Source organism: Salmo trutta, chromosome 6 (genome assembly GCF_901001165.1).
Source record: "Salmo trutta chromosome 6, fSalTru1.1, whole genome shotgun sequence".
Taxonomy (NCBI): Eukaryota; Metazoa; Chordata; class Actinopteri; order Salmoniformes; family Salmonidae; genus Salmo; species Salmo trutta.
In genome coordinates, this window is record NC_042962.1 from 23640100 (window position 1) to 23664747 (window position 24648).

At 41.5% G+C, this 24648-nt stretch overlaps 3 protein-coding genes across 5 annotated transcripts; 2 read left to right on the forward strand and 1 right to left on the reverse strand.

The window, feature by feature from the left end:
* Positions 1–2511: 2511 nt before the first annotated feature.
* Positions 2512–7996, reverse strand: thnsl1 (threonine synthase like 1). Of its 3 annotated transcripts, none has more exons than XM_029755831.1 (3): positions 7869–7996; positions 4315–5754; positions 2512–4025 (listed from the first exon to the last, which is right to left on the reverse strand). In XM_029755831.1, the coding sequence occupies exons 2-3, from the start codon at positions 5728–5730 to the stop codon at positions 3216–3218; spliced, it is 2226 nt and encodes a 741-aa protein (XP_029611691.1). In that variant the 5' UTR covers positions 5731–5754; positions 7869–7996; the 3' UTR covers positions 2512–3215. The 3 variants fall into 3 exon arrangements, with proteins under 3 accessions (XP_029611691.1, XP_029611690.1, XP_029611689.1); XM_029755830.1 differs by having other exon boundaries at positions 7735–7996; XM_029755829.1 differs by having other exon boundaries at positions 7333–7996.
* Positions 7945–11053, forward strand: enkur (enkurin, TRPC channel interacting protein; the record flags this gene model as incomplete). Its single annotated transcript, XM_029755050.1, has 3 exons — positions 7945–7995; positions 9967–10073; positions 10892–11053. Coding segments are annotated over 3 exons (279 nt in total), but the record flags the coding sequence as incomplete, so codon positions are not given.
* A 10-nt stretch (positions 11054–11063) lies between these two features.
* prtfdc1a (phosphoribosyl transferase domain containing 1a) lies at positions 11064–24072 on the forward strand. The gene is made up of 9 exons (XM_029755832.1): positions 11064–11835; positions 12074–12180; positions 12745–12928; positions 15331–15396; positions 18588–18605; positions 21466–21548; positions 22045–22091; positions 22422–22498; positions 23612–24072. The coding sequence occupies exons 1-9, from the start codon at positions 11785–11787 to the stop codon at positions 23657–23659; spliced, it is 681 nt and encodes a 226-aa protein (XP_029611692.1). The 5' UTR covers positions 11064–11784; the 3' UTR covers positions 23660–24072.
* Positions 24073–24648: the final 576 nt, after the last annotated feature.

Consider the following 24648-nt stretch of genomic DNA (forward strand, 5'->3'; position numbering starts at 1 on the left):
GAGGTACGTTTGCTCCCGTTTGGTGGGTGTGGCGAGGTGTGGTCTGATCAATATGGGTGTGACTGTTTAAAAATGTGAAACTCGTGCAGCACACACTATACAATCTCCCTCTAGGCCACCATAATCACACTGTTCTTCAACTGGTCGTTTAGTACAGTACCATTTCCGTACAGCCTATACATCTCATGGAACCTTGGATTCCAATTGAATAACATTAAAAGAAGGAATAACACATGTATGAATAAAATAACATATTTTGGGAGAACTGCTATCACAGAACCATAGCAATCCCCTCTCTCATTTCCTAACCTCTCTATCCTTTCTTTTTTCCTCCCTCCTTCGTGGCGAATGAGCAGTTTCCATTATGCCACAGGTCCACGTTAAGGAGATGGAAACAGGCTGGCACCTGCAATTATCCCTGCTCACCCAGCCGTGGGCCGTTAGGTGCTGAGGAACAGTTCTCTCTCTCTCTCTCTCTCTCTCTCTCACAAACACACCTCCCCCCACACTCCTCACACACCTGCCAAAGAGCCTGATTAATAAGACTGCAGCACTGTGTAGGTTTCTGTGTACACACGCATGCACACACACAAGGCGCACACAGGCACAGATGTAAACATGCATGTATCACCAACACATTTATTGCTATAGGCACATATAGTACGGTTACACACACCCTTCAGTGCACACTAACACAAATACAGTGTGGATAGATACAATGGCAAACTCACAAAAAATGTGGACAGAGACACACACACACACACACAGGTGCGCATGCACTCGGCACACAAACAGTCTAACCCATAATTTATCCTAATGTCCCCAGTCCTTTTCTCTCTATCTATCTCCCTCAGGCCCAATAACCCAGGTGCAGAAGCCTTTCATTGTGACAAGACAAATAGATCACCTTAAACCAGGCCCCTCCGTTCTCTCTCCATTTCTCACACATTCTGTTGTGAAGACACACACAGTTGATGTGGGAGAATAACAGAACTCTACAGAGGGAACTTTCCAGATGTTTCCGTACAACCTGCGTTGTGGCATCATTTGGACATTTTAATTGGTTAGCCTCAGAATACGGCATAAAGATTTTAGTACACAAAAACCAGACTAATTTTAACTATCATCCATCTGTGTAATAAGACAACGCATAACGCAAGGCAAACTGCATTTTACGGCTGAATAAATGTAGACGAGGCAACAAAAAAAAAACAAGCTCTTCACTATTCTGCCAGAGAGACAGTGATCCAAACGAGAAGGCACGCCGGAGAAGTGTTTCATCTAACGTGGCCTGAACCTCGATCTATTTTAACAACTGCAGTCATAAGCAATCCTGGAGATCTATGAAACATATCTTTTCCCTCCCCCCTCCAGCTGCTGAAGCAGCACCTGCATGGATTTAAATGACTCCATTGATATCCACGGAGACAGATCCATTTCTGTCCTCTCTATCACCGTAGATGGAGAGAGGTTGGAGAAAGTCCCCCAGCATGAAATGATCATTCATTGCGTGTCGCCTTCCAGAATGTCGAACAGTTCTATTTTAAGCTGGTCGAATGTTAGCAGCACAATGGGAGACGATTTGAAGGCTTGAATAGTAGAGGAGCAAATGACATGTTCCATTCTATATTTTCAGATCATTTCCTGGTTCACTCCTAGGTTGAATATACATGCGTTGTTGGACCTAGGTTTACTTCTGATAATGAGGTCATACTGATAGCATAGTTGACTTTGAAACCTTGAACATCATACTAACTTATCTTCTACTAATCTTTTAGGTGTTTGGGTGAAAATACTGATGCCCTTCCTCATTCCATTTCTGTCTATATGGAACCTGAACAGTAAAAGCAAAATCACTTCCTTATGTGTCCCTATTGTTCATCCTCTTCATGTGTCATGATGAAATACTATGCTATCACAACCAGTTTCGGCATGGGCCTGAAATTATCTACGGTAGACAAAAAAAGAGTAAAAATGACAGAAAAATAGGCTTAACATTTAAATAGAAATGTAAATAGCTTTGAAACCTGACTATTATTTCTTGGCTTAACAGCTAATGTACTAGTATGAAAGAGCTGAGGGATAGTGCAAACAGTAAAAGGATTTTGTGCAGCAATAAAGGCCAGCTGTGTTAGTAGAAGCCTAGTTAATGAGTGTGTGGACATTGATAGGAGGTTCTCACTGCCTCTCCAACTTTCCCCAGCAATTACTAGACCATGAACCTCGTCAAGATTAATTAGCCAGGTTTTAATGTCACGAGGAGAGATCCGCCATTTTGCTTTATCAGCACCTCAGCTATTCTCATCGCTTCTCTGGCGGAAGTGGAGGATGAGGATGGTTCTGGAACTTCTGGTTCTGGATACAACTGCACTCATTCTCAGAGAGCAGTTAGGTTTGTTTATCAGAGAAATATATTTTCCCAGCAAAAGTTGTTTCTTATTTATGGATCACTATAACTGTTGTTCAGTGGATGAAGCTATATTCTAAAACCTTCATATCAAAAGAGAATAATGACTTTACACAAACAAACATTTAATACCAATGGCCAGATGAACATCAACCTGAGTATGTCCTTTGTGTTGTTTAGGATTGTAATATGACAGTTCTGACAGTTACATAACATAGTACATCCAAAAGAAGGGATATGAGCATACATTTGTAAAAATAAACAAGAGCAAATCAAATTGTATTTGTCATATACACATGTTTAGCAGATGCTATTGCGGGTGGTAGCGAATTGCTTGTAACAAACAGCACATCTGGGTTAAACCATACTACATGACAAACATAAACAAGCATATTTAGTTCTATATATAGTTCTTCCTTTGGCACAAGGTAATGACTCCACAATTTAGTCTCATGTATTGGGCCGTTGGGCTAGTTAGGAGCTTCTGAACCAGGACTACCGATCATGAAACCTGAGGGGACCTCTTGGCTGCATAGGAGCCATGTGGTAAATATCACCATCTAGTGGGTACAGAAGACTTATGTTGTTATGACATCTCCAGTCGCTGTAGAAACATCTAAACTCAAATTCTGTCAAATAAAGAGATCAATTGCACAATTCATTAGACAAAAAAAAAACCACATGAATTCATATGATTTATCAATTCATGGGCTGACTTTCATTTTCAACTGCCCTAAACACACTGAATGAAAATAAAATGTACCACCCTACCCCAGAGTCTTTACCTGTTTGTTTATCTGAAAGAGACCTAAAGAACTTTCAAGAAAGAGTCTTGAATCATGGATTCCACCTCCTCCACTAACACACTGAAATCTGCTTGACACACTGTATGTTCTCCACTGTTATCCTTCAGGCACTGAAGCATGTTTTGGTGCATCCGAGGTGTGGACGCTACAGAGGCCAGCTCCCTCAGCTGGTCCAGAGGATCTGAGGGGTTGTAATGAGTGTTCGGGCACCGCAGCGCTTTGAGGACGGTGGGGGCAAACTTCCCGTGGTGCGCCGTGGAACAGATCACCACTGGACACCATGGGTCCTGTAGCCGGTCAGCAACCGCCTTAGCAACAGCGGTGTGTGTGTCCATCGCGTAACCAGTTTTGGTGTGAACATTTAGGATGGCAGCCAGACATTCCTCTTCAGAGCACCAGCCAGCCACCACATGCTCCTGGATCTTTTGGAGCAATGACTCAGAGACTTTGAAGTACTGGTCTTTCTCTAAGCTCGTGAACAGATCTCTAACAAGACGGCCATCACCACCTGAGGCGTGGTAGAGAAATCTCTCCAGGTTGGAGGATTTGAGGATGTCTATGGCTGGGGAAAGCGAGGCAATGAGAGCCTGGTTTCGGAGATCACACACTCCTGTCGTAATAAAGTCAGAAACGATTCGGTTTTGGTTGGAAGCGCAGATGATTTTTCTTATCGGGATTCCGATTTGCTTAGCGTACAGGGCCGCCATGGCATTGCCAAAGTTACCAGTAGGGATGCATACATCGATGGGCTCTCCGAACTTGATAACTCCATCTTTGAAAAGATCTAGATATGCTGAGGCGTGATAGACCACCTGGGGAGAAACAGGAGGTAATGAAGTAATGCTACTTGAGCTGTACAACAACATACCAAGACATTAAGTAGCCTAGACTGAATGAAATGAATAAATAAAACAATTAATTGTTTAGGATAGCTATATGTATTTAATGTTCATTTAGAATGTATTTACCCCTACCCCTGTATATAATTAAGATGGGTTTGTTAATCCCCTATAATACAAAGAAAAAATAACATACATCAAGCACATTTTCTGAGCCTTAAAAACACAAGTAGTACTGTGTCATCTTACAGCAGGACCTCACCTGTGGTAGCAGTCTTCCCCAATTGATGGAGTTAGCAGTGCTGAGGACAGTGCCATACTCCACAGCCAAATGCCCTGTCAGACCTGAATCCCCAAACATGCTCTTAATGGCCCTCTGGCAGAAGTCAAAGTCGGATAGGACACCGACAGCCCTGGCGTTGCCCTCTTTGTAGGCTGTCAACTGTCGCTTCTGGATCTCACTCACTCCTTCCTCTGGGAAGAACACCAGCACGCCGACCCTCTGCCGGTCCAGGTCATGAAGGTTGCCGAACCCACTCAGCACTGCACTGCCGGTGTCACCGGATGTTGCCACAAGGATGAGGTAGTTGCACATTTGTGGGAGGCAATAGGCGAAGAGCTGAGGCATCAACTGCAAGGCCAGGTCTTTAAACGAAGCAGTGGGGCCGTGGAAGAGCTCCTGCACAAACTGGTTATGAACTAAGTGTTTCACCGGTGCAATGGCCTCGCTGGCAAAGTTAACCCCGTAAGCTCTGAACACCATTCTTCTGAGATCGGTACTAGGGATGTCCATGGGGTGTATGCACTTTTCAAGCATGGCTAAGGCTCGTTCAGGATAGGACATTTCTGCTAATCTTAGCCATTCTCGTACGTCAAGCTTCGGAAAGCCTTTTTGGGGCACGTATAGTCCACCATCGGGAGCTAACCCCTCTAAAACAACGTCACTGAAGTATTTTGAATCACTAGATGATCCGTTCTCCCTCCTGGTTGACACAAAGGTCTCCGATTTCGAGTTCTGGTATCTCTCCACAGCCTGAAGCACCTTCTCTGCAATCTCCTCAACAGTATCTCCAGTCCCACAGAGCACTCTAGTGTCAAGCCATTTCTCATAAAACTGTTTCCTGTAGTGTAGAATCTGCCTGATGGGTACCCCAGCCTCCTGGCCCACAATCCTGTTCACTTTCATCTTGGAGAGCCTCTGTATGATGTCATCGGTGGCTACATCCAGATACACTACCAGTCCAGTGCGTTTGAGGTGCTGCATAGCCCCAGAGTGGAGTGGGTTGGATCCTGTTAAGGAGATGACACTACCAGAGGTGGATAATTTGCACAGAGCCCGACCCTCTTCTTCCAGGAAACGTTCCCCTCCGACCTCGGCCAGCTTGTCAGCCACCGGCATCTTCCATGTCACCTCCAGGATATGGTCGTCCACGTCAATGACAGGCACTCCCAGTCTATGAGCAACAACACGCCCCACAGAGGTTTTTCCTGCTCCAGGCAGACCCATTAGCAGGATGTTTCGGTCCTCTATCTGGGGTACAGTAGATAGCCACGATCTGGATATTGAGAAAGGGCTTGTCCCCCATCTCACAGCTTTCAGAGCAAGCTGCCGTGTGTTGTTCAACACTCCCATCACTATAAACATTTTCACCCTTTGACAGTAGGCTACTGGAAGCATTTTGATGTGGTTGTTATGTCATATCTGTAAGACAGATTAGATAAGACTGATTGTACAGGGTTAATGACATCAAATAATAACAGGCAATACGTTCAGTGATGCAAGTTCCTTGTCAGGAGCTGTTGAAATGTAAAATGTATGTAGCTACTGTACACGTTGATAACAATCTATCCTGGTTATAGCTATAGTATTTGAACAGTTACTAAGTTTAGCTGTCGCTAAATTACTTGACCAGTGTGAATAATAATTTACACATGTTCTATTGCCCTTTTCATAACAATCTCAAAGTGCTTCAAAAGCCAAAAAAACAAACCAGCAATACATCATCATGAGTAGCCTAGCAACTGTATAGTTAGGTCAACCAATACATCATCATGAGCAGCCTAGCAACTGTATAGTTAGGTCAACCAATACATCATCATGAGTAGCCTAGCTACTGTATAGTTAGGTCAACCAATACATCATCATGAGTAGCCTAGCTACTGTATAGTTAGGTCAACCAATACAGGCCAAGTCTTTGAGTGACAAAGGTGGAGAGGGACAGTTCATGGCTTGATCAGAGAAAGGTAGTCAGGGAGATGGTTGATGAAGAATATGATTTTAAATATTTTTAAAAGATGAATAGACCCTAGCTATCAAACTCTAGGCGGCATTCTGCCTTCTCCCTACAGTTCTCAGCTATAGTCCGTCACAGTGGACACATCAGAATACCCATAAAAACACAGAAATGGTTCCAATGGTTTTTCCGCCATTCATTTTACAAATAAATTACAATTATTTGTGTGTTTGGTGAAGGCTTACCTTGTCACGTTTTGATAGCCGTATAATTCATTCTCGGGCAAGGTGTGTTTTATCAATATATTAGCCCCAATTTACTCAAAAAAAATGTGCAATGCTAATTATTGATAAAAAGTTACCTTGTCCTAGAGCGATTTGCTCGGTTATCAAAACGTCAAGCCAGGGTAAGCCTACACGAAACACAGACCTTATATGTAGTAGTTCTAAAATCCCAAATGGAAAAATCTATGGCGGATAAACAATTGGAACCATCTCTGGGTTTAATGACTCATACTGTGGTAGTCAATTAGCTTTGTCCATAAGAACAATCCCAATGCTGGGTTAAAGCTGCAATATGTAACTTTTTGGGGGACCCAATGAAACTAACATAGAAATACATCTGTCAATCTCATTGAAAGCAAGTGTGCGAAGCGGTAGATCTGTTCTGTGTGTGCTATTTCTATGCTTCCTGTTAAGTTTTGTTTTCCCATATTTACTTTTGGTGTTGTACACCAGCTTCAAACAACTGAAAATACAGTATTTTTGGTTATGGAACAGATATTTCACAACAGTTTAGATGGTACAATGATACTCCACATTATACTAGCTTGTTTTGTCACAAACTGGAAATATTATAAATAATATATATACAAACTGGAAATATTAATATTTTAGCAACGAAATGGTTGAGCGATTTCTGCATAGTGCATATTTAACGTTTAGAAACGTCAATAATCATCGCTTGTGACAAGGCTTTTGAAACATATAGCCCTTATCTTTCATCAGCGAGAAAGAATCCTTCAAATAAAAAAAAGATACACTTACTGTAGCAATTTAACAGATCCATACAGCTATGGATGCTTGCCTCCATCCAACGAAACTACATTTCTGCTACACTCCTGAGCATGCGATATAGCTAATTAGCACGTGGTCGCTCCTGTTTTCCGTAAACAAGCGTTGTAACATGGCCGTATGGGAACACAATCCACACTATCAAGGGGTTTATTTTCCCCTTTTTTTTATTATTATTTCTCGCTGATATAAAAGATAAGGTCCTTATGCTTCCAATACCGTACCGCAAGCGATGCGTGTTAATTAATCTTTAGATCGAGCGTCAGGTATTTTAACAAAACACCCCACTAAAGAAGCCGCCTTCGTCAAATGACTTGTGTAATGTAATCGAGTCATGATCAAGGGCTAAATAGACCCGATAGGGCTCATACTTACATTTCTGTCTTCTAAAATACTATTGTGTTTAACACATATCTTTGGAAATAATTTCGTTTACCTATCTACTGTTTTCATGTGACGCATGAATCAGCAGATAATTACTTTTGATATATTTTATACACTAGGCCTACCTGGATGATATTTTTTTACAGTATCTTAGCTAGTAACGTTTAATTATTGGAGTAAAGAAAGAGCTGATGAAAGTAAACCAATGTCAGCCACGTTCAACTTAAGCCTCTCGTCAGCAACACTAAAAAGGTACTTCCGGGTCACTGAATTTCGGACATTTTCGAAATAAATGTCTCCCACGTAATAGTAGAAAATGGACAATTACCTGTATTATTAATTATACAGTATATTACATATGATTGTCTAAACATTAACAATGAATCATATTCGTTCATATTTAAGTGACATTTGCATTAAATGTATGTTTTAAAACATGTTCCAAGGTCAAAGAAATGAGGCTGGCCTTTTGCTCCACCCATTCCATTGGCGGCCACAATGTGAATCACTTTATATTGAATACATATTGGTTTTTGAGCGAAAAATATTGTGGGTGCCAGAGTAAGATTATTGTAGGGAATACTCAGTGGGGTCTGTAGAATGTATTATGGTGTCATTTAATTGCGCTCTGAATAATACGGAGTGTTGCTGGCCTTTTACCATTATTCATTGGCTACAACTCGAATCACTGTATATGGCATAGTTTTCGCATTGTCACACATTGTACGGGAAAAGTAAAGGGACAAACTGTATTTCGAAAGTACCGTGTTACACGGGGAGAAGGCAAAACGGATGAAACGCAGATTGCATTCAAATCTTAGATGGAGGATTTTACCTCTCACTTTATCAGGAAAGGTAGAAACAAGATGAATATTCTTCCCACACTGTGAACTACTAATAGCTAACAAAGTAACTGTATAACTTTAGCTAGCTATGTATACTTATTTGCATTGCACACAGCCCATGGGCATATCTACTGTATCTAACGTTAGCTATCTTAATATTTTTCTTAAACCTATGTGGGGGATTGGGAATGTGTGTGAGGATACTTTGTTGCCACAACCTGCACAGTGAAAAAGACTGTGCACTGGGCTTCTGACAGATTTTTGCACTCATGTCCTGAAATGATCTAGCTACTGTACTATATATTCTCTTTTATTATTCCATTGTCAAGTTATATCAACGTTTAGGGAACAAGTTAAGCATGCGAAAATATGAATAAGGTTCCAAACAAAACTGGGGCCAACAAAAGTAGATGTGCCCTCTCCAGAGAAATATCTGCTCGAGCACTCCAAGGAACCCAAACTTACTGAAAGTAAGCAATAGGGCGAGATTACATCTCAATATCACTTGAGGTCATTTCCTTAATCTAATTCTGTGTTTATATTTTTACACCACTAGAGAAACTTTTTCACATTTGTATGATACTTTCAAGAAAACACAAATAGCAGCCAAAGCAGAATTATCGGCATTCACTCCAAAAGGGACTTTGTAAAGACATATGCTTTTTTAATTTTTATTAAAACTTTATTTAACTAGACAAGTCAGTTAAGAACAAATTCATATTTTACAATGACGGCCTACCCTGATCAAACCCTCCCCTAACCTGGATGACGCTGGGCTAATTGTGCGCTGCCCTATGGGACTGCCAATCACGGTCAGTTGTGATACAGCTCAGGATTGAACCAGGGTCTGTAGTGACACCTCTAACACTGAGATGCAGTGCCTTAGACCGCTGCGCCACTCGGGAGCCCTTTGAGAACATCATGGCAGTGCTAAGGAAGCCACAGCCTATCTACGCCGACACTAAAACTGGAGACAAACAGCTCCTGGAAAATTGAGGACTGGTCACAAAGTACATCACTACATATGAAAAGACTACTTTTGCTTTGTCTGTCAAGCAGGTAGTGAATTTTTAGTGCTAGTCAAAGAAAATACGCTTATTGCACACTCAATCAATTTGAATTGAACTGAAGAGGCGCCTAGTGTAACAGTGTAGGTTCCGTCCCTCTCTTCACCCCAACCTTTGCTCGAACCAGGGACCCTTGCACACATCAACAACTGACACCCCACGAAGCATCGTTACCCATCGCGCCACCCTACTTCAAGTCTCAGAGCGAGTGACGTCACTGATTGAAATGCTATTAGCACGCATCACCGCTAACTAACTAGCCATTTCACATCGGTTACACTAGCATAACTATTTGCCCATCCCCTCCCTAGGACTTTGGAAAGAACCCTGAGTACCTGCAGCAGCATGCTGATGAGGTGAGGAGGGCTCAGGACAAGTATGAGAGCTATGTCAATGAGCACATGTATCAGGAATCAAGGTAAGACCCGGATGCAGACACGTTGAATTGACAATGGTTTAATATTCCAACAGGGGCAGGTCAAGGCAGGGAGGGGTCAGTAAACCAGAGGTGGGGCAACGGTACCGGACGGCAGGCAGGCTCAGGGTGGGCAGAGGTCAACAATTCAGAGGTGGGGCAAGGTACAGGTTGGCAGGAAGGCTCAGGGACAGGCAGAGTGGTCATGCAGGCGGGCTCAGAGTTAGGATAGGCAAGGGTCAAAACCAGGAGGACGAGAAAAAGAGAGACTGGGAAAAGCAGGAGGTGAGAACAAAAACACTGGTTGACTTGACAAACAAGACGAACTGGCAACGGACAAACAGAGAACACAGGTATAAATACACAGGGGATAATGGGGAAGATGGGCGACAATCACAAGGACAGGTGATACAGATCAGGGTGTGACAGCATGAGACAGGGCGCCATTATACAGCTCTCTGAGGATGAGCAAAAAAAACATCACACAGGTAAACCACATAGGTCCTTAGAACCAAGCCAATAGAATCTGTCCTAGAATAGATCATAAAGATGTATTACATTAATATATGTGTTTTAGCTGATCAGTCATTTAGATAAGGTTCAATATTTGATCAATGTATCAAATGATGAATAGGCTTACAAATTCTGTTAAGCACCAGCATACATTCAAAGGGGTTTGAGAGCGACATTTCCCAGAAAGACATTCCCATTACGCTGACATACATGGGCTTATTGATAATTAATTGTTCTTGAGCAAGAATGGAAAGCTCATCTCCCTTGCCTGTGTTATTGATGGGTCATTCTCTGTCCGGGGCTTGAAGAAGAACTGGGGGGAGCTGCACCATCAGTACCAGGGACTCTGTTGTCATGGACACCACCCCCAAGATGTACTGCAAGGAGAGTCTGGAGCTGGAGATGAAGCACCTGGAGAGGGACCATTGACCTCATCGAGCGATACAAGGCCATCTACACCGCCAACAACAACTAACACACATGGCACCTCTTAAGTCTCAATGGCAAATGCCAGAATTGTAAACAGATATTCAGTGAGGGAAAAAAACATGCCCTGAGTGCTAGATATGAAATTGTCTGGCAAATTGTCATATCCCTCTCACTGTCCCTGTCTATGATTTCACATTGTTTTGGTAAACTAAATTAACTCTGCACTATATTTAAATATATTTTTGAAAATCTGCTTACAACAGTTTAGAAAAATTACTACATACTACGTTATGATGTAATCCTTGTAGGTCATTGTACAAGATCCTTGAATGAGCCTATACTTATCTGGTCCTTTGCCACAGTTTATTGAACCAAATTATTAACTTTTCCTTTTTAGCAAGCAGCCTACAGGAAAACTACTACATGAAATCCCATGCAGCTGATTATCCACCCCCGTGGATCTAATTGTGCCATTCGGTGGTTTATTCAGAAGGACTGGAAAACAACAACCACCTCTTTTCAGTCACACTAATGAATTTAGCATGACCACAGCATGCTTGACTTGTTGGCTAGTTTTGAGTTTCAGCCTAAAATTGCACAAATAATCTCTCTTTATAAAGTGGAAAAGTTGTTATAATACAGGGTGGGTTTACTTCGAGGAACACTTACTTCACCGTTATCTTGCATGTGATTGTAGTAATTTGTTCGCTCCCCTTCATTCCTTGTCTGCTGACTGAATTTTTACTTCAACTCTCTCATCGCGGAAAACATCATGGCAGAATGCGTTCCATCCAGAGCGACGGGACTGGAAGGAGGAATTGTGGTAAAAAGCTTCAGACTTTGTTTTGTAGTGGTCTATTGTAATATACCAATATTTATCCTATCGTGATTTGTTTTCTTGAGTAACTTGTTGGAGCTGATTTCAGTCGATCAAGCACTGTCCTCAGATCATGGACTTTTTAAATTGATAGGCTATATCTGTAAGTAGCCTATGGGAATATTTCATGAATAAATGTATCATAACTTTGCAAGTGTCTCATATCTTTGTTTATCATATCTAGATTAAAGATGATTGGCCCGGATACAGTTTAGAGCTCTTCACTTATCCAGAGCATTACCGCGAAGATATAGAGAGTGTCTACATTCCACATGGGGTTATCATGGACAGGTAATATTTATTTTATAATCTGGAGGAAATTCATACTAAACCTTTTCACCAACTTGCTGAGGTGATCAGAAGCCAATCTACTATTCCACTTATGTTTTTGTAGTTACAATATGGAACATACGTTACTACGTTACTGTGCTTAAAGGATGATCTTAAATAGGAATAGCACCCCCTTTTTTATCTTTATCACTTGACTTGACCCACTTTATTGGTCTTCTCCTGGTGCACTCATTGGCCTGGGTTCACAGTTCAGATTTTCTACCTCATGTGGAAAGGAATGCTGGTGCGTGCCACATTTTTACCAACCAGGGAGGCTTGGAGGACTTCAAGAAGTCATTGAGTTGAGAACTTTGTATTGAAAGTACCCAATAAATGATAACAGTGTGTGTGTGTGTGTGTGTGTGTTGTGCGCGCACATCATACACACTGCATGCCTTGGCAATTAGTGATAAAGCATCAACTCTGTGGTATCATGTGACCCCGAAATGTAATTACACACACACACACTGCTCTGTCTGTGTAATTGTGGTTTCCTGGGAAGGTTTAACATGATTTGTACTGTAGGACGGAACGCCTGGCCCGACACATCATGGATGACATTGGGGATCATGACATGGTGGTGCTGTGTGTACTGAAGGGAGGGTACAAGTTCTGTTCCGACCTGGTGGAGTTCATTAAGGTACAATGCCGCAACTCCAACAAGCACCTGGAGACCAGAGTGGAGTTTATTAGGCTTAAGAGCTACCTGGTATGTAACCCGACCCTCACACAACAACAACAACAGTAGTCAATCATCGAGTGTAAATAATGTACAGTGAACAACAGCGCATCAAGTTCTTTAAGAGTCTTTTGAAAGGCTCTATCATCACATCATTTATCAATCGCTTGTGATGAAGTTAAAGATAAACGTAGTGAATATGAGGTTCTCTAGTTTAATGTAGTTGAGGAGCACCTTGGTTGGTCCCACAATATTCTATTTATTTGTCCTTTGAAATCTTCAGCATGTATTGTTTATGCAGCTGGGCTTCCCTTCAGCAGAGCAACTGGGAGGCCTGTTCAGATGCTGTATCCTCAATGTATAACATTCAGACCTCGAAATGGTCATGTTCTTTTAGCGCTGACTTCCGACCAGAACAGTTACGAAAAGACTTATTCAACATAAGAGAGGAAAATAGAAATCGAAGCAACCTGTTGTTTCTGTTATTAATAATTGGTTCATGTTTGGAGATGGAAGAGTATGTAGTCTGTCTGTGTATGTAGTCTGTCTGTGTATGTAGTCTGTCTGTGTATGTATGTCACTTCCTTTTATTTACGGATTTCATTGGATTAGGCAAAAATATGTAGGCCTCCCTCTTAAGTGACTTTGTTGAGCTACACAATCAATTTGAGATACTTTTGGTCATGTAGTGTATGTGGACACCTGCTTGGAGTTGGTCCCCACTTTGCTGCTATAATAACCTACACTCTTCTGGGAAGGCTTTCCACTAGATGTTGGAACATTGCAGCAGGGACTTGCTTCCATTCAGCCACAAGAGCATTAGTGAGGTCGGGCACTGATGTTGGGCAATTAGGTCTGGCTCGCAGTCGGTGTTCCAATTCATCCCAACGGTGTTCGATGGGGTTGAGGTCAGTGCTCTGTGTAGGCCAGTTAAGTTTTTCCACACCGATCTTGATCAACAATTTCTGTATGGACCTCGCTTTGTGCATGGGGGCATTGTCATGCTGAAACAGGAAAGGGCCTTCCCCAAACTGTTGCCACAAAGTTAACTGTTGCCACAAAGTTGGAAGCACAGAATCGTCTAGAATGTCATTGTATTCTGTAGCGTTAAGATTTCCCTTCACTGGAACTAAGGGGCCTAGCCCGAACAATGAAAAACAGCCCCAGACCATTACTTTACAGTTGGCACTATGCATTGGAGCAGGTAGCGTTCTCCTGGCATCCGCCAAACCCATATTCATCCATCAAACTGCCAGATGGTGAAGCATGATTCCTCACTGCAGAGAACGCGTTTCCACTGCTCCAGAATCCAATGTTGGCGAGCTTTACACCACTCTAGCCGACGCTTGGCATTGCGCATGGTGATCTTAGGCTTGTGTGCGGATGCTTGGCCATTGAAACCCATTTCATGAAGCTCCCAACGAACAGTTCTTGTGCTGACGTTGCTTCCAGAGGCAGTTTGGAACTCGGTAGTGAGTGTTGCAACCAAGGACAGACGATTTTTATGCACTACACGCTTCAGCACTTGTCGGTCTCATTCCGTGAGTTTATGTGGCCTACCACTTTGCGGCTGAGACGTTGTTGCTCCCAGACGTTTCCACTTCACAATAACAGCACTTACAGTTGACCAGGACAGCTCGAGCAGGGTAGAAATTTGACGAACTGACTTGTTGGAAAGGTGGCATCCTATGACGGTGCCTTCAGTATGGGCTATTCTACTGTCAATGTTTGTGGCTGTGTGCTCGATTTTATATACCTGTCAGCAACGGGTGTGGCTGAAATAGCCGAATCCACAAATTTGAAGGGGTGTCCACATACTTTTGTATATATAGTGTACTTTAGGATGGTTCGATATGAGCGTTAGGAAATTAGTTTAAGGAAATTAAACGTGAAATGAGAAATTATTGTAAATTATTACTTTTTCAGTCCCCTCATTGTTCACTATATTCCTATGAAAGGCCATGCATTTATGTCACATCGATTTAAGGCAGCCCCCGCACATTTCTGATTGAGGGGTTGGGTTAAATGCGCAAGACCAATTTCAGTTGAATGCATTCAGTTGTACAACTGACTTGACATCGCCTTTCCCTTTCACTTGGGATTTTGTATTTTGGCTAACTCAGCATCTGAAATATCTGACTCCAGCATGATTGAAGAATTGAGCTGACCTGAATGAGTGTGTATTAGCTCCATTGTTACTGCCCTTCATTCTGCCCTTTGTCCATTCCATCTAAAGCCTTACTGTTTAAATGATAGTGATTACGTAGACACTAGACAGTCACCGTCATGGAAAATTCACTGATCTGTGCAGCGTAGTCATCCTGGATGTCATGTTTGAGGACATCTCTGTGAGTTTATCTGTGTCTTGCCTCTGTCCAGGACGGAATGGTGACTATTCACACACTCGAGAAAGTTTTTTTCTTCTTCTCTAGAATGACCAATCAACAGAGGACCTGCACATAATAGGAAGTCAAGATCTATCTGTTCTACGAGGCAAGGTATGTACATGCCTAAATACATTTTAATAATTTTATATGGACATTTGTTCAAACCAGATTTATTTCTGTAAATAATCTTTCCATTTTTATCCCTCTCTGGGAAATTAGATTCTATGCATTCAGATACACTTTGTTCTAAAGAATTTGAGCGTTAAGAACGTTTTTGATATAAGGTCATAACTAGCCACAAGGGGGAGCTCTCAGCTCTGCTGTTGAGCGTCGACGGGGCTCTTGGAAATGCATCAGTGTGCTCATTTGGGTGGTGAAGGAAGAAAGAGAAAGACACATACACACTTTAAAGACATTCAGATAAGGTATACGATCTATAAGAAGATTGAGCTGAAGGATGAACTACCCTGGTATATTTCACATAGGTGTGGCCCTCTATGTCTAAGGAGTGGTCCCAACGAATCACCACAAGGCATAGTAGATCCATTTAATGAAAATACATCTTTTGACTCTATGGCGTGAGGCCAGGGCTAGGTCCTTCCATAAGAGACAGACAGTTTAAGACATTTCTGTGTAAAACTATGTCTACTGAACTACAATTCTGGACTGGAGCAAAGAGAGTGAACCCAGTGACTGGGTGTCATCCTGCCTTCATTCGGCGCGTCATACATTTTTGGGTCTTCCCCGACAACCGTCCTCTTTGTGTACCCTTCATAAGAGTAACTTTGTCAGTGTGGTGCAGCCATCACCAGGTTGAGAATGAATCACTAATCTAGTCCTGCGGACAGTACAGGAATGGTTGCACCAGGAATATCCTCTTCCTGAGGAAATACTTCACGATGAAAAATAGGGTTTTGGTGGACCATCATCCACCCCACACTGTAGCCTACCCCATATAAAAGTCAATGAAAGATTTCATGGAGTTTAAGTCAAGGGTGCTCAAGAGGATGGTATGTGAGTGGTGTTGGAATTGACGCCCCCATCTAGATAGAGACAGTAACTATGTGCTGAAAGACTACATTCTATCTCAGTAGCAAGGTATATTTTAGGAGTCAGAAGAGGACAGCAGGCAATGTCATGAGAAGTTTATTTTTTATTTTTTTTACATACAACTGAATAGGCAAAAACTTTACCTAAGATTTGTTTTTGCTTAGGGTTAGGAGGTCAACAAGAATACCTGTCTGTCTAACCCAGCAAATTTACGCAAGTCAGGAACATTAATCTTCACTATGGGTAACTAGATGGCCGACATCAATCTTCACTAAATGGCTGCCATCTCAGTGTCATGTCGTCACCCCATGGCACAGCTGAGTGGTGCCAGTCATTGGGGCATGTGCCAGTCATAAGGGGTGCCAGTTATTAGGCACGTGGACTCTGGCCAACCGTCAACTAGCATTATTGGCAATGGCATACCATTTACAGCACTTGCTTTTCCTAATCCCAAATGTCATCATGGAAAGTCGAGGAGTGTTAAAGTTAAAATGCATAACACTGCTGCAAATATGTAAGTTGGGAGGTTGGCTGGATAGGTTCAAGAACAGATCTGTCAAATGACTTGATTTTGCAGGAATCTCTGCATGGGGTTGAGTTTCTATAGCCTACCTCCCTTCCCAGTCCATCATCAACAGAAGGGAGGCATGTACAGGATTTTATTTGGGATTTCAGCAATAGGACAGATAGCAGTATGAGGGCAAAAGCCTTTGGGAGTAGTGGAGGGGGTTAGAATGATGTAGCACATTGTCTGGTAGAATAATGCACCTATTACCTCCAAGTGTTTGTGTTTCGTATCTTTAACATTCTTGAGGGGAAATGTAATCCATATCGAATAAGGTCATATAAAAATCACTAATGTGGTTGTTTGAGGCTGTTTTGTGCACATCTTTTCCATGTGGCAAAGCAGGTTAGTTCTGCTCAAGGTTTCCATGTTCTCTCTCTCTCTCTCTACTTCACTAAACAAAAATATAAATGCAACATGTAAAGTGTTGGTCCCATGTTTCATGAGCTAAAATAAAAGATCCCAGAAATGTTCCATACTCACAAAAAGCTTATTTCTCTCGAATGTATGCACGAAGTTGTTTACATCCCTGTTAGTGAGCATTTCTCCTTTGCCAAGATAATCCATCCATCTGACAAGTGTTGCATATCAAGAAGCTGATTAAACAGCATGAGCATTACACAGGTGCACCTTGGGCTAGGGAAAAGAAAAAGCCACTCTAAAATGTGCCGTTTTGTCACACAACACAATGCCACAGATGTCTCAAGTTTTGAGGGCGCGTGCAATTGGCATGCTGACTGCAGGAATGTCCAGCGGAGCTATTGCCAGATAGTTTAATGTTCATTTCTTTACCATAAGCCGCTTCCAATGTAGTTTTAGAGAATTTGGCACTACAACCAACCCGTCTCACAACCGCAGACCATGTGTATGGCGTCATGTGGGCGAGCAGTTTGCTGATGTCAACGTTGTGAACAGAGTGTCTCATGGTGGCGGTGGGGTTATGGTATGGGCAGGCATAAGCTACGGACAACGAACACAGTTGCATTTTATCGATAGAAAAAATACTGTGACGAGATCCTGAGGCCCATTATGAGGCCCATTTTTTTCAAGGTATCTGTGCTCAACAGATGCATATCTCTATTCCCAGTTGTAAAATCCAAAGATTAGGGCCTAATGAATTAATTTCAGTTGACTGATTTCCTCATCTGAACTGTAATTCAGTAAAATCGTTGAAATTGTTGCTGTTGCGTTTTATTTTTTTGTTCAGCATAGTTACGTATCCTTACTCCCTGTTCATAGTGTTACATAACACGGTTCAGGTGTAGTGTGTAGGCCCACAACATTGGCCTCCTGCCTGCATTCTCCCAGAGCGCTCGCCTCAAACCATAGATACACTCCACCAGCCAGACAAAGAGCCTCATACACAGCCACGGGGGGAAAAGCTGTCATTTGAACCCCTGCACCAGAGAAAGTGTCCAACTGTAATTATCTTTACTGTCTAAGACATTTGGAAGTGCCTTTGGCTCAATGTTAGGAACAACCGTACATTATGAGGGAGTATAATGACATGTCTGTGTGTCTCTAAGGGACTAAAATTAGATCCAAGATTGTCACTATAGCTACAGTCTAAGAAGTGAGAAGTCAAACTCCCAAGTATTTGCCCCTATGTTTGAATGGAAGTTGTTGTGATGTTGCAGTTCAGAGATATTAAAAATGGGTTTCTCTCTTTTTTTTACATGGCACAAAGAATGTCTTGATTGTAGAGGTAAGTGACTGCATCATCTCATGGTACAGTATTGCAAATGCCTTGAATTTGCCTTGATGCCTTGAATAAAGTTGATAAAAATTGTCATAGACTCCAGCCACCCAAGTCATAGACTGTTCACTCTGCTACTGCAAGGCAAGCAGTACCGATGCACCAAGTCTGGAACCAACAGGACCTTGAACAGCTTCCACCCACAAGCTATAAGACTGCTAAATAGTTAGTTAAACAGTTAACCAAATAGCTACCCAGACTATCTGCATCGGCCCTTCATGCACTAACTTTTTTGAATCATCACATCAGCTGCTGCTACTGTTTATTATATGTCACTTTATTCCTAGTTATATGTACATCCAGTGTCTAACTCAATTACCTCGTACCCCTGCACTTCGACTCGGTATTGGTACCACTTGTACATAGCCAAGTTATCGTTACTCATTGTGTATCTATTATTACGTGTTTGTCTTTTTAAAATGATTTCTCTCTGCATTGTTGGGAAGGGCCCTTAAGTAAGCGTTAGTCCACTCCTGTTGTTTACAAAGTGCAGTTCCGGGAAAAAGTATTTGCCCACTTACTGATTTTTCTCTATTTTTACATGATTTTGATACTGAATGTTATCAGATCTTCAACCAAAACCTAATATTAGATAAAGGGAACATGAGTTTACAAAAAATGTATACTTATTTTATTTAATTAACAAAGTTATGCAACATCCAATTCCACTGTGTGAAAAAGTAATTGCTCCCTTACACTCAATAACTGGTTGTGCCACCTTTAGCTGCAATGACTGCATCCAAATACTTCCTGTAGTTGTTGATCAGCATCTCACATCGCTGTTGAGGAATTTTGGCCGACTCTTGCATACAGAACTGCTTTAACTCAGTGACATTTGTGGGTTTTCAAGCATGAACTGCTTGTTTCCAGTCCTTCCACAACATCTTAATTGGGATTAGGTCTGGACTTTGCCTAGGCCATTGCAAAATGTCAAATTGGTTGCTTTTTAACCATTTTCATGTAGAGTTGATTGTGTGTTTTGGATCATTGTCTGACCCAGCTGCACTTCAGCTCATTCTCCTGTGGAATCCTCTGATACAGAACAGAATTCATGATTCCTTCTATTAAGGCAAGCCGTCTAGGTCCTGAGGCAGCAAACCATCAAACTACCACCACCATGTTGACCGTTGGTATGAGGTTCTTACTGTCGAACGCAGTGTTAGGTTTTAGCCAGATATAACAGGACCTGTCTCATCCAAAAAGTTGACTCAAGTTTGCCAAAGAAGCACCTGCAAGATCATCAAGACTCTTGGAAGAATGTTCTATGGACAGATGAGTCAAAAGTATAACTTTTTAGATGACATGGGTCCCATTATGCCTTGCGAAAACCAAACACTGCATTCCACAGTAACAAACTTATACCAACAGTCAAGCATGGTGGTGGTAGTGTGATGGTTTGGGGATGCTTTGCTGCCTCAGGACCTAGATGACTTGCCTTAGAAGGAACCATGAATTCTGCTCCATATCAGAGAATTCTACAGGAGAATGTCAGGCCATTTGTCTGTGAGCTGAAGCTGAAGCGCAGCTGGGTCATGCAGCAACACAATGATCCACAACACACAATCAACTCTACATGAAAATGGTTAAAAAGCAACAAATTTGAAGTTTTGGAATGGCCTAGTCAAAGTTCAGACCTAATCCCAATTGAGATGCTGTGGCAAGACTTGAAACAAGCAGTTCATGCTTGAAAACCCACAAATGTTGCTGAGTTAAAGCAGTTCTGCATGCAAGAGTCAGCCAAAACTCCTCCACAGCGACATGAGAGACTGATCAACTACAGGAAGCATTCGGTTGGTGTCATTGCAGCTAAAGGTGGCACAACACGTTATTGAGTGTAAGGGGGCAATTACTTTTTCACACAGGTGCATTAGGTGTTGCATATCTTTATGAAATAAATTAAATAAGTAAATCATTGTTGTGTTATTTGTTCACTCAGGTTCACTTTATCTAATATTAGGTTTTGGTTGAAGATCTGCTAACATTCAGTATCAAAAATATGCAAAAGTAGAGAAAATGAGAGGGGGAAAATACTTTTTCACAGCATTGTATGTGATGAATACAATTAGATTTGATTTGATCTATATTCAGGCTTATTGTACAGTAGGCCTATAAATATGCCATCTTCCCTCCTGCTTATAAATAAATCTGAAATTTAAATATGAAAATATTGCATTTCTTCACTTATTCTCATTCACTATTTTGATAATCAGGTCTTTAAATTATGCAATAACAGCCAAATGGCAAGGGATTGATAAATTGCATAGATTACATCATAACATATAACATGCCTATCATTGCATACAGGCAATAATTGCTTTAAATTAATAGTTTTCCTCCTACCCTTCAACCTCCTGGTGCACATAGGCCAGACCTCTCTTTTTTGTATTTTTTTCCCCCCTTTGAGATGTTTCAGATGTGAAAGTTTCCAGACTGATGTCATCCATGCATAAACACTAGGCCTTCACCACATGATGGCTGTTTAGGCGCACTCTAGAGGAATAACAGCATCTAAGATTCAATCAATATTCTAGATGGGCTGTGTGACACACATACACAATTGCATGAATTTTGTCACATTGCGTTCTGTACTTCTATATAATTAGTGTAGTTCTTAATCTCAGATCTCAAGGAACAATTTCAAGGCAAAGCAAAACATTGTCATTGAAATCTGTAGAAAATCTATATGGATTAATTTATGGTATAGCATACTGCATGTTATTGGTTGATTTGCTATTGCGATCCATTCTCTTCTGAGAGCAGTCCACATTCATGGCCCTCCCTCTATCCCTCTTCTTTCCCCTGCCTCTAGGCTATAGTCGACACAGGAAAGACAATGAAGGCCCTTCTGAAGCATGTGGAGGCCTTTGAACCCAAGATGGTAAAGGTCGCCGGGTGAGTCAGTCTGTCACAGCTCTCCATGTCCACGGGGGGCTGTCACAGGAACAAGATGTCACTCTTCCGTAGTTACAGCAGGGACTATAGATATGCATGCCTCCAGTCACCATACTTCAACTTGAATTTGTCTTCTGTTTCATGTAAAGTTTGCAATTGTGTTTCATTGCTTGAATACAACTCTGTTAGTATTGCATTTTTTCCCATAAATCAATCCATATGTATTGCACAATATTGTTTTGATTTAGAATGGTATAGGTACTGTACTGTTTGCCCTTAGTTTCCCCCTTTGAAGCTTCCGTAATCAGTATTGTTCCTGTCTGAATGATAACAATAGCTACCCTATCGCCATCTTCACTATAATCTAGTCATGAACTGCTTATGTAGTATCACTGTACATTTTTTTCATCTGAGTTCAAATCTCTTCTGCGTGATTCATTGCAAATTATTGTGGATACTAGCTTTGTTAATGGTTGTACTGTCACGTCTGTTTCAGTCTGCTGGTGAAAAGGGTCTCTAATGTGGTTGGAAACCTTCCAGACTGTAAGTGCATCTCTGTTTAATGCCATCCGGGATGTCACTCATCCTTCATTCATCCGTCAGAACAAGATTTATACTGTACATGTCATGTTACTCATATATCAGTCTAAAGCCCAGGTGGTTTTGAATGAGGTGGCATTTTAAATGTTCAATGTTTAATTCATTTCAAGGTTCTTTGTTTGAGGTTGGTGTTTGATCGTGAGACTTTTCAAGAAGAATCTCTGTTATACAGACCTGATATAACCCCTGGCACTGACTCAAGTTTGAATTTATGGTTTATTCAAGCCTTCTCTACATATATCTAATTTTCTGTGTCTGTATTTATCTCAACAGATGTGGGGTTTGAAATTCCCAACCGTTTTGTTGTGGGCTATGCTTTGGACTACAACGAATATTTCCGTGACCTGAATGTAAGGCTCTACTTTTATTTCTGAACTACACATGACCTTTAAGTTTAAAGAGCTGTTTGAAAGGGATGAAAGAGCCGGGAGCTGAGAGTAAACATAGTCAAAGAGACACTTCTCTCCCTGAATCTAAACTCACCCAGGTATCGTGTGTGTGTGTGTGTGTGTGTGTGTGTGTGTGTGTGTGCGTGTGTGTGTGTGTGCGCGTGCGTGCGTGCGTGCGTGCGGGTGCTTGTGTGCGGGTGCTTGTTGGGGCGCATGGGCCTTCGAGAGTGTGTGCGTTCGAGAGTGTGTGCGTTCGGGGGTGTGTATGTGTGCACTGTATGTTTTGGAATACCTGTATGTTTTCCTGACCTCTTGCGCTGTGCCCCATGCCAACACTCCTATGTTAAATTGAGTTACAGCATTCTTATTTTAAATGTACTGCCCTGACCTCTATTATGAATACCTGTATCAAGGAGATACTCAGATTTGTCTGAAACACAGCACCCCAGACACACAACCACCCCTTTGGCCTGTGTGCATTTTGTGTGTGTGTGTGTGTGTGTGTGTGTGCGTGCGTGTGTGTGTGTGTGTGGTATTCCTTACAGAAATTGGAAGGAAGGTGAAGAAAGGAATGTTAGGGTTAGGATCTGCTTATGTGGCAGAGGGAGTCATCTTAATTCCCCACTTAACGACTATTAGTATTACCGGTTAGCACATGCTACATATCAGTACAGTCATATGATTGTTATCAAGGAAGCGTTCATTTATCAGTTTGAGATTGACTTTGGATGACCTTTGAACTTTTAATCTTTAAATGATGTAAAGTTCAGTGCACTAGCATAATGGAGAGGCGAGATGATTCCTGTCATATGGGGAAAGTCTGACCTTGCATTCCCAAATTCACATCCCTCCACAATCTCTAATCAGCTCAAAACATTTATCTTCTGAGGGCTCGTCATCACCATGGTCTTTCAACACTCCAGCAGATAAAACACAACAGATGATTCATTTATGTTCTGTAAACATGGGGGATTAAAACATGTTTCAGTGACGGTCTATAAACAATCAAAGTGTTGCTCGCTTGATTTAACATCTGACTGAGGGGAACAACACTCTTTCTCTTCCTCCCTCCAGCATATCTGTGTCATAAGTGAGATTGGAAAGGTGAAGTACAAGATTTGAAGAGAAGTCAACACATACATGGGTTGTTCAGAGATGCAGTGTTTTCAACTTGTGGCAGCAAGTGCCTTCCCTTCTCATATCTTCTTTCATGCTCTGTGGAGGATTATTGTTGGTTTATTCATTTCGTAAGAAGAAACACACCTTGCATGTGCTTTATGCAAAAAAAATATGAGATCTGTGTTATTCATGTTACATACAACCTTGATTGCCAAATTTTAAGACAGTCAAACTGAATGTTTTTTGTTATTTTTTACATATGCTGTTGTTTTTGTAAACATCATATTACATTGTTGACATAATATGCTTTTACATAATATGCATTTATAACTTTATATGTAAAATACTAATGTTGTCCCCAATTATCTAATATGTGCCAAACACAAAAAAAAAACTATGCAATTTTGAATGACAAATTATTTGTGCCTGTGTGCGTGAAGAGAAAGTGTCTGGGTTGTCAGTGGCCGAGTGCTTTCGATTGAAAGAGAAGAGGTTTAAAGAAGGAGTTGAATGTTGACCTAAAAAGGGAGCACCTGAAATGTATTTTATGTCTTTTCTACCCAGCTGTTGATCCAAAACAACACTGCCTGTTTAGTTTCAGTGTCATTTCAGCTAACTCCGTTTATTATCTGGCAAAAGTTGACTTTCTCTCGCTTTGTCTTTCTGTCTTTTATCTTAGTAAATCATTATATGTTATGATCAAATTTGGAATCAAACATGAAACCATCCTGGAAAGCCACAAAACGTGGTTTGCATTAGCTCGAAGTTAGCTCAACCAGTCTCAATGACTATAGTCAACAACGACTATCCAAACATGTATGTTGCTATACAGTATATACAATGAAACAGGAAAATAATGATCCATTGGGTAGATTTTAGTGCAAACCAGACCTCCTGGTTTTCTCTCTAATGTGTGGGTGGGTGTTTGTGTGTGTTGTGTAGAGGGGTACATGAGGGGTCAAGTAATAGGAACAAAGTGTTTCTGCCCAGAG

Excerpts from the sequence above, each read along its gene's own strand:
- thnsl1 (XM_029755831.1), bottom strand. The coding sequence starts at position 5,730 with ATGCTTCCAGTAGCCTACTGTCAAAGGGTGAAAATGTTTATAGTGATG. Across the intron at positions 4,026-4,314 it reads GGGGAAGACTGCTACCACAG|GTGGTCTATCACGCCTCAGC; the intron begins GTGAGGTCCTGC and ends GTTTCTCCCCAG.
- prtfdc1a (XM_029755832.1), top strand. The coding sequence starts at position 11,785 with ATGGCAGAATGCGTTCCATCCAGAGCGACGGGACTGGAAGGAGGAATT. Across the intron at positions 11,836-12,073 it reads GACTGGAAGGAGGAATTGTG|ATTAAAGATGATTGGCCCGG; the intron begins GTAAAAAGCTTC and ends TATCATATCTAG. Across the intron at positions 22,092-22,421 it reads GGTTGGAAACCTTCCAGACT|ATGTGGGGTTTGAAATTCCC; the intron begins GTAAGTGCATCT and ends TTATCTCAACAG.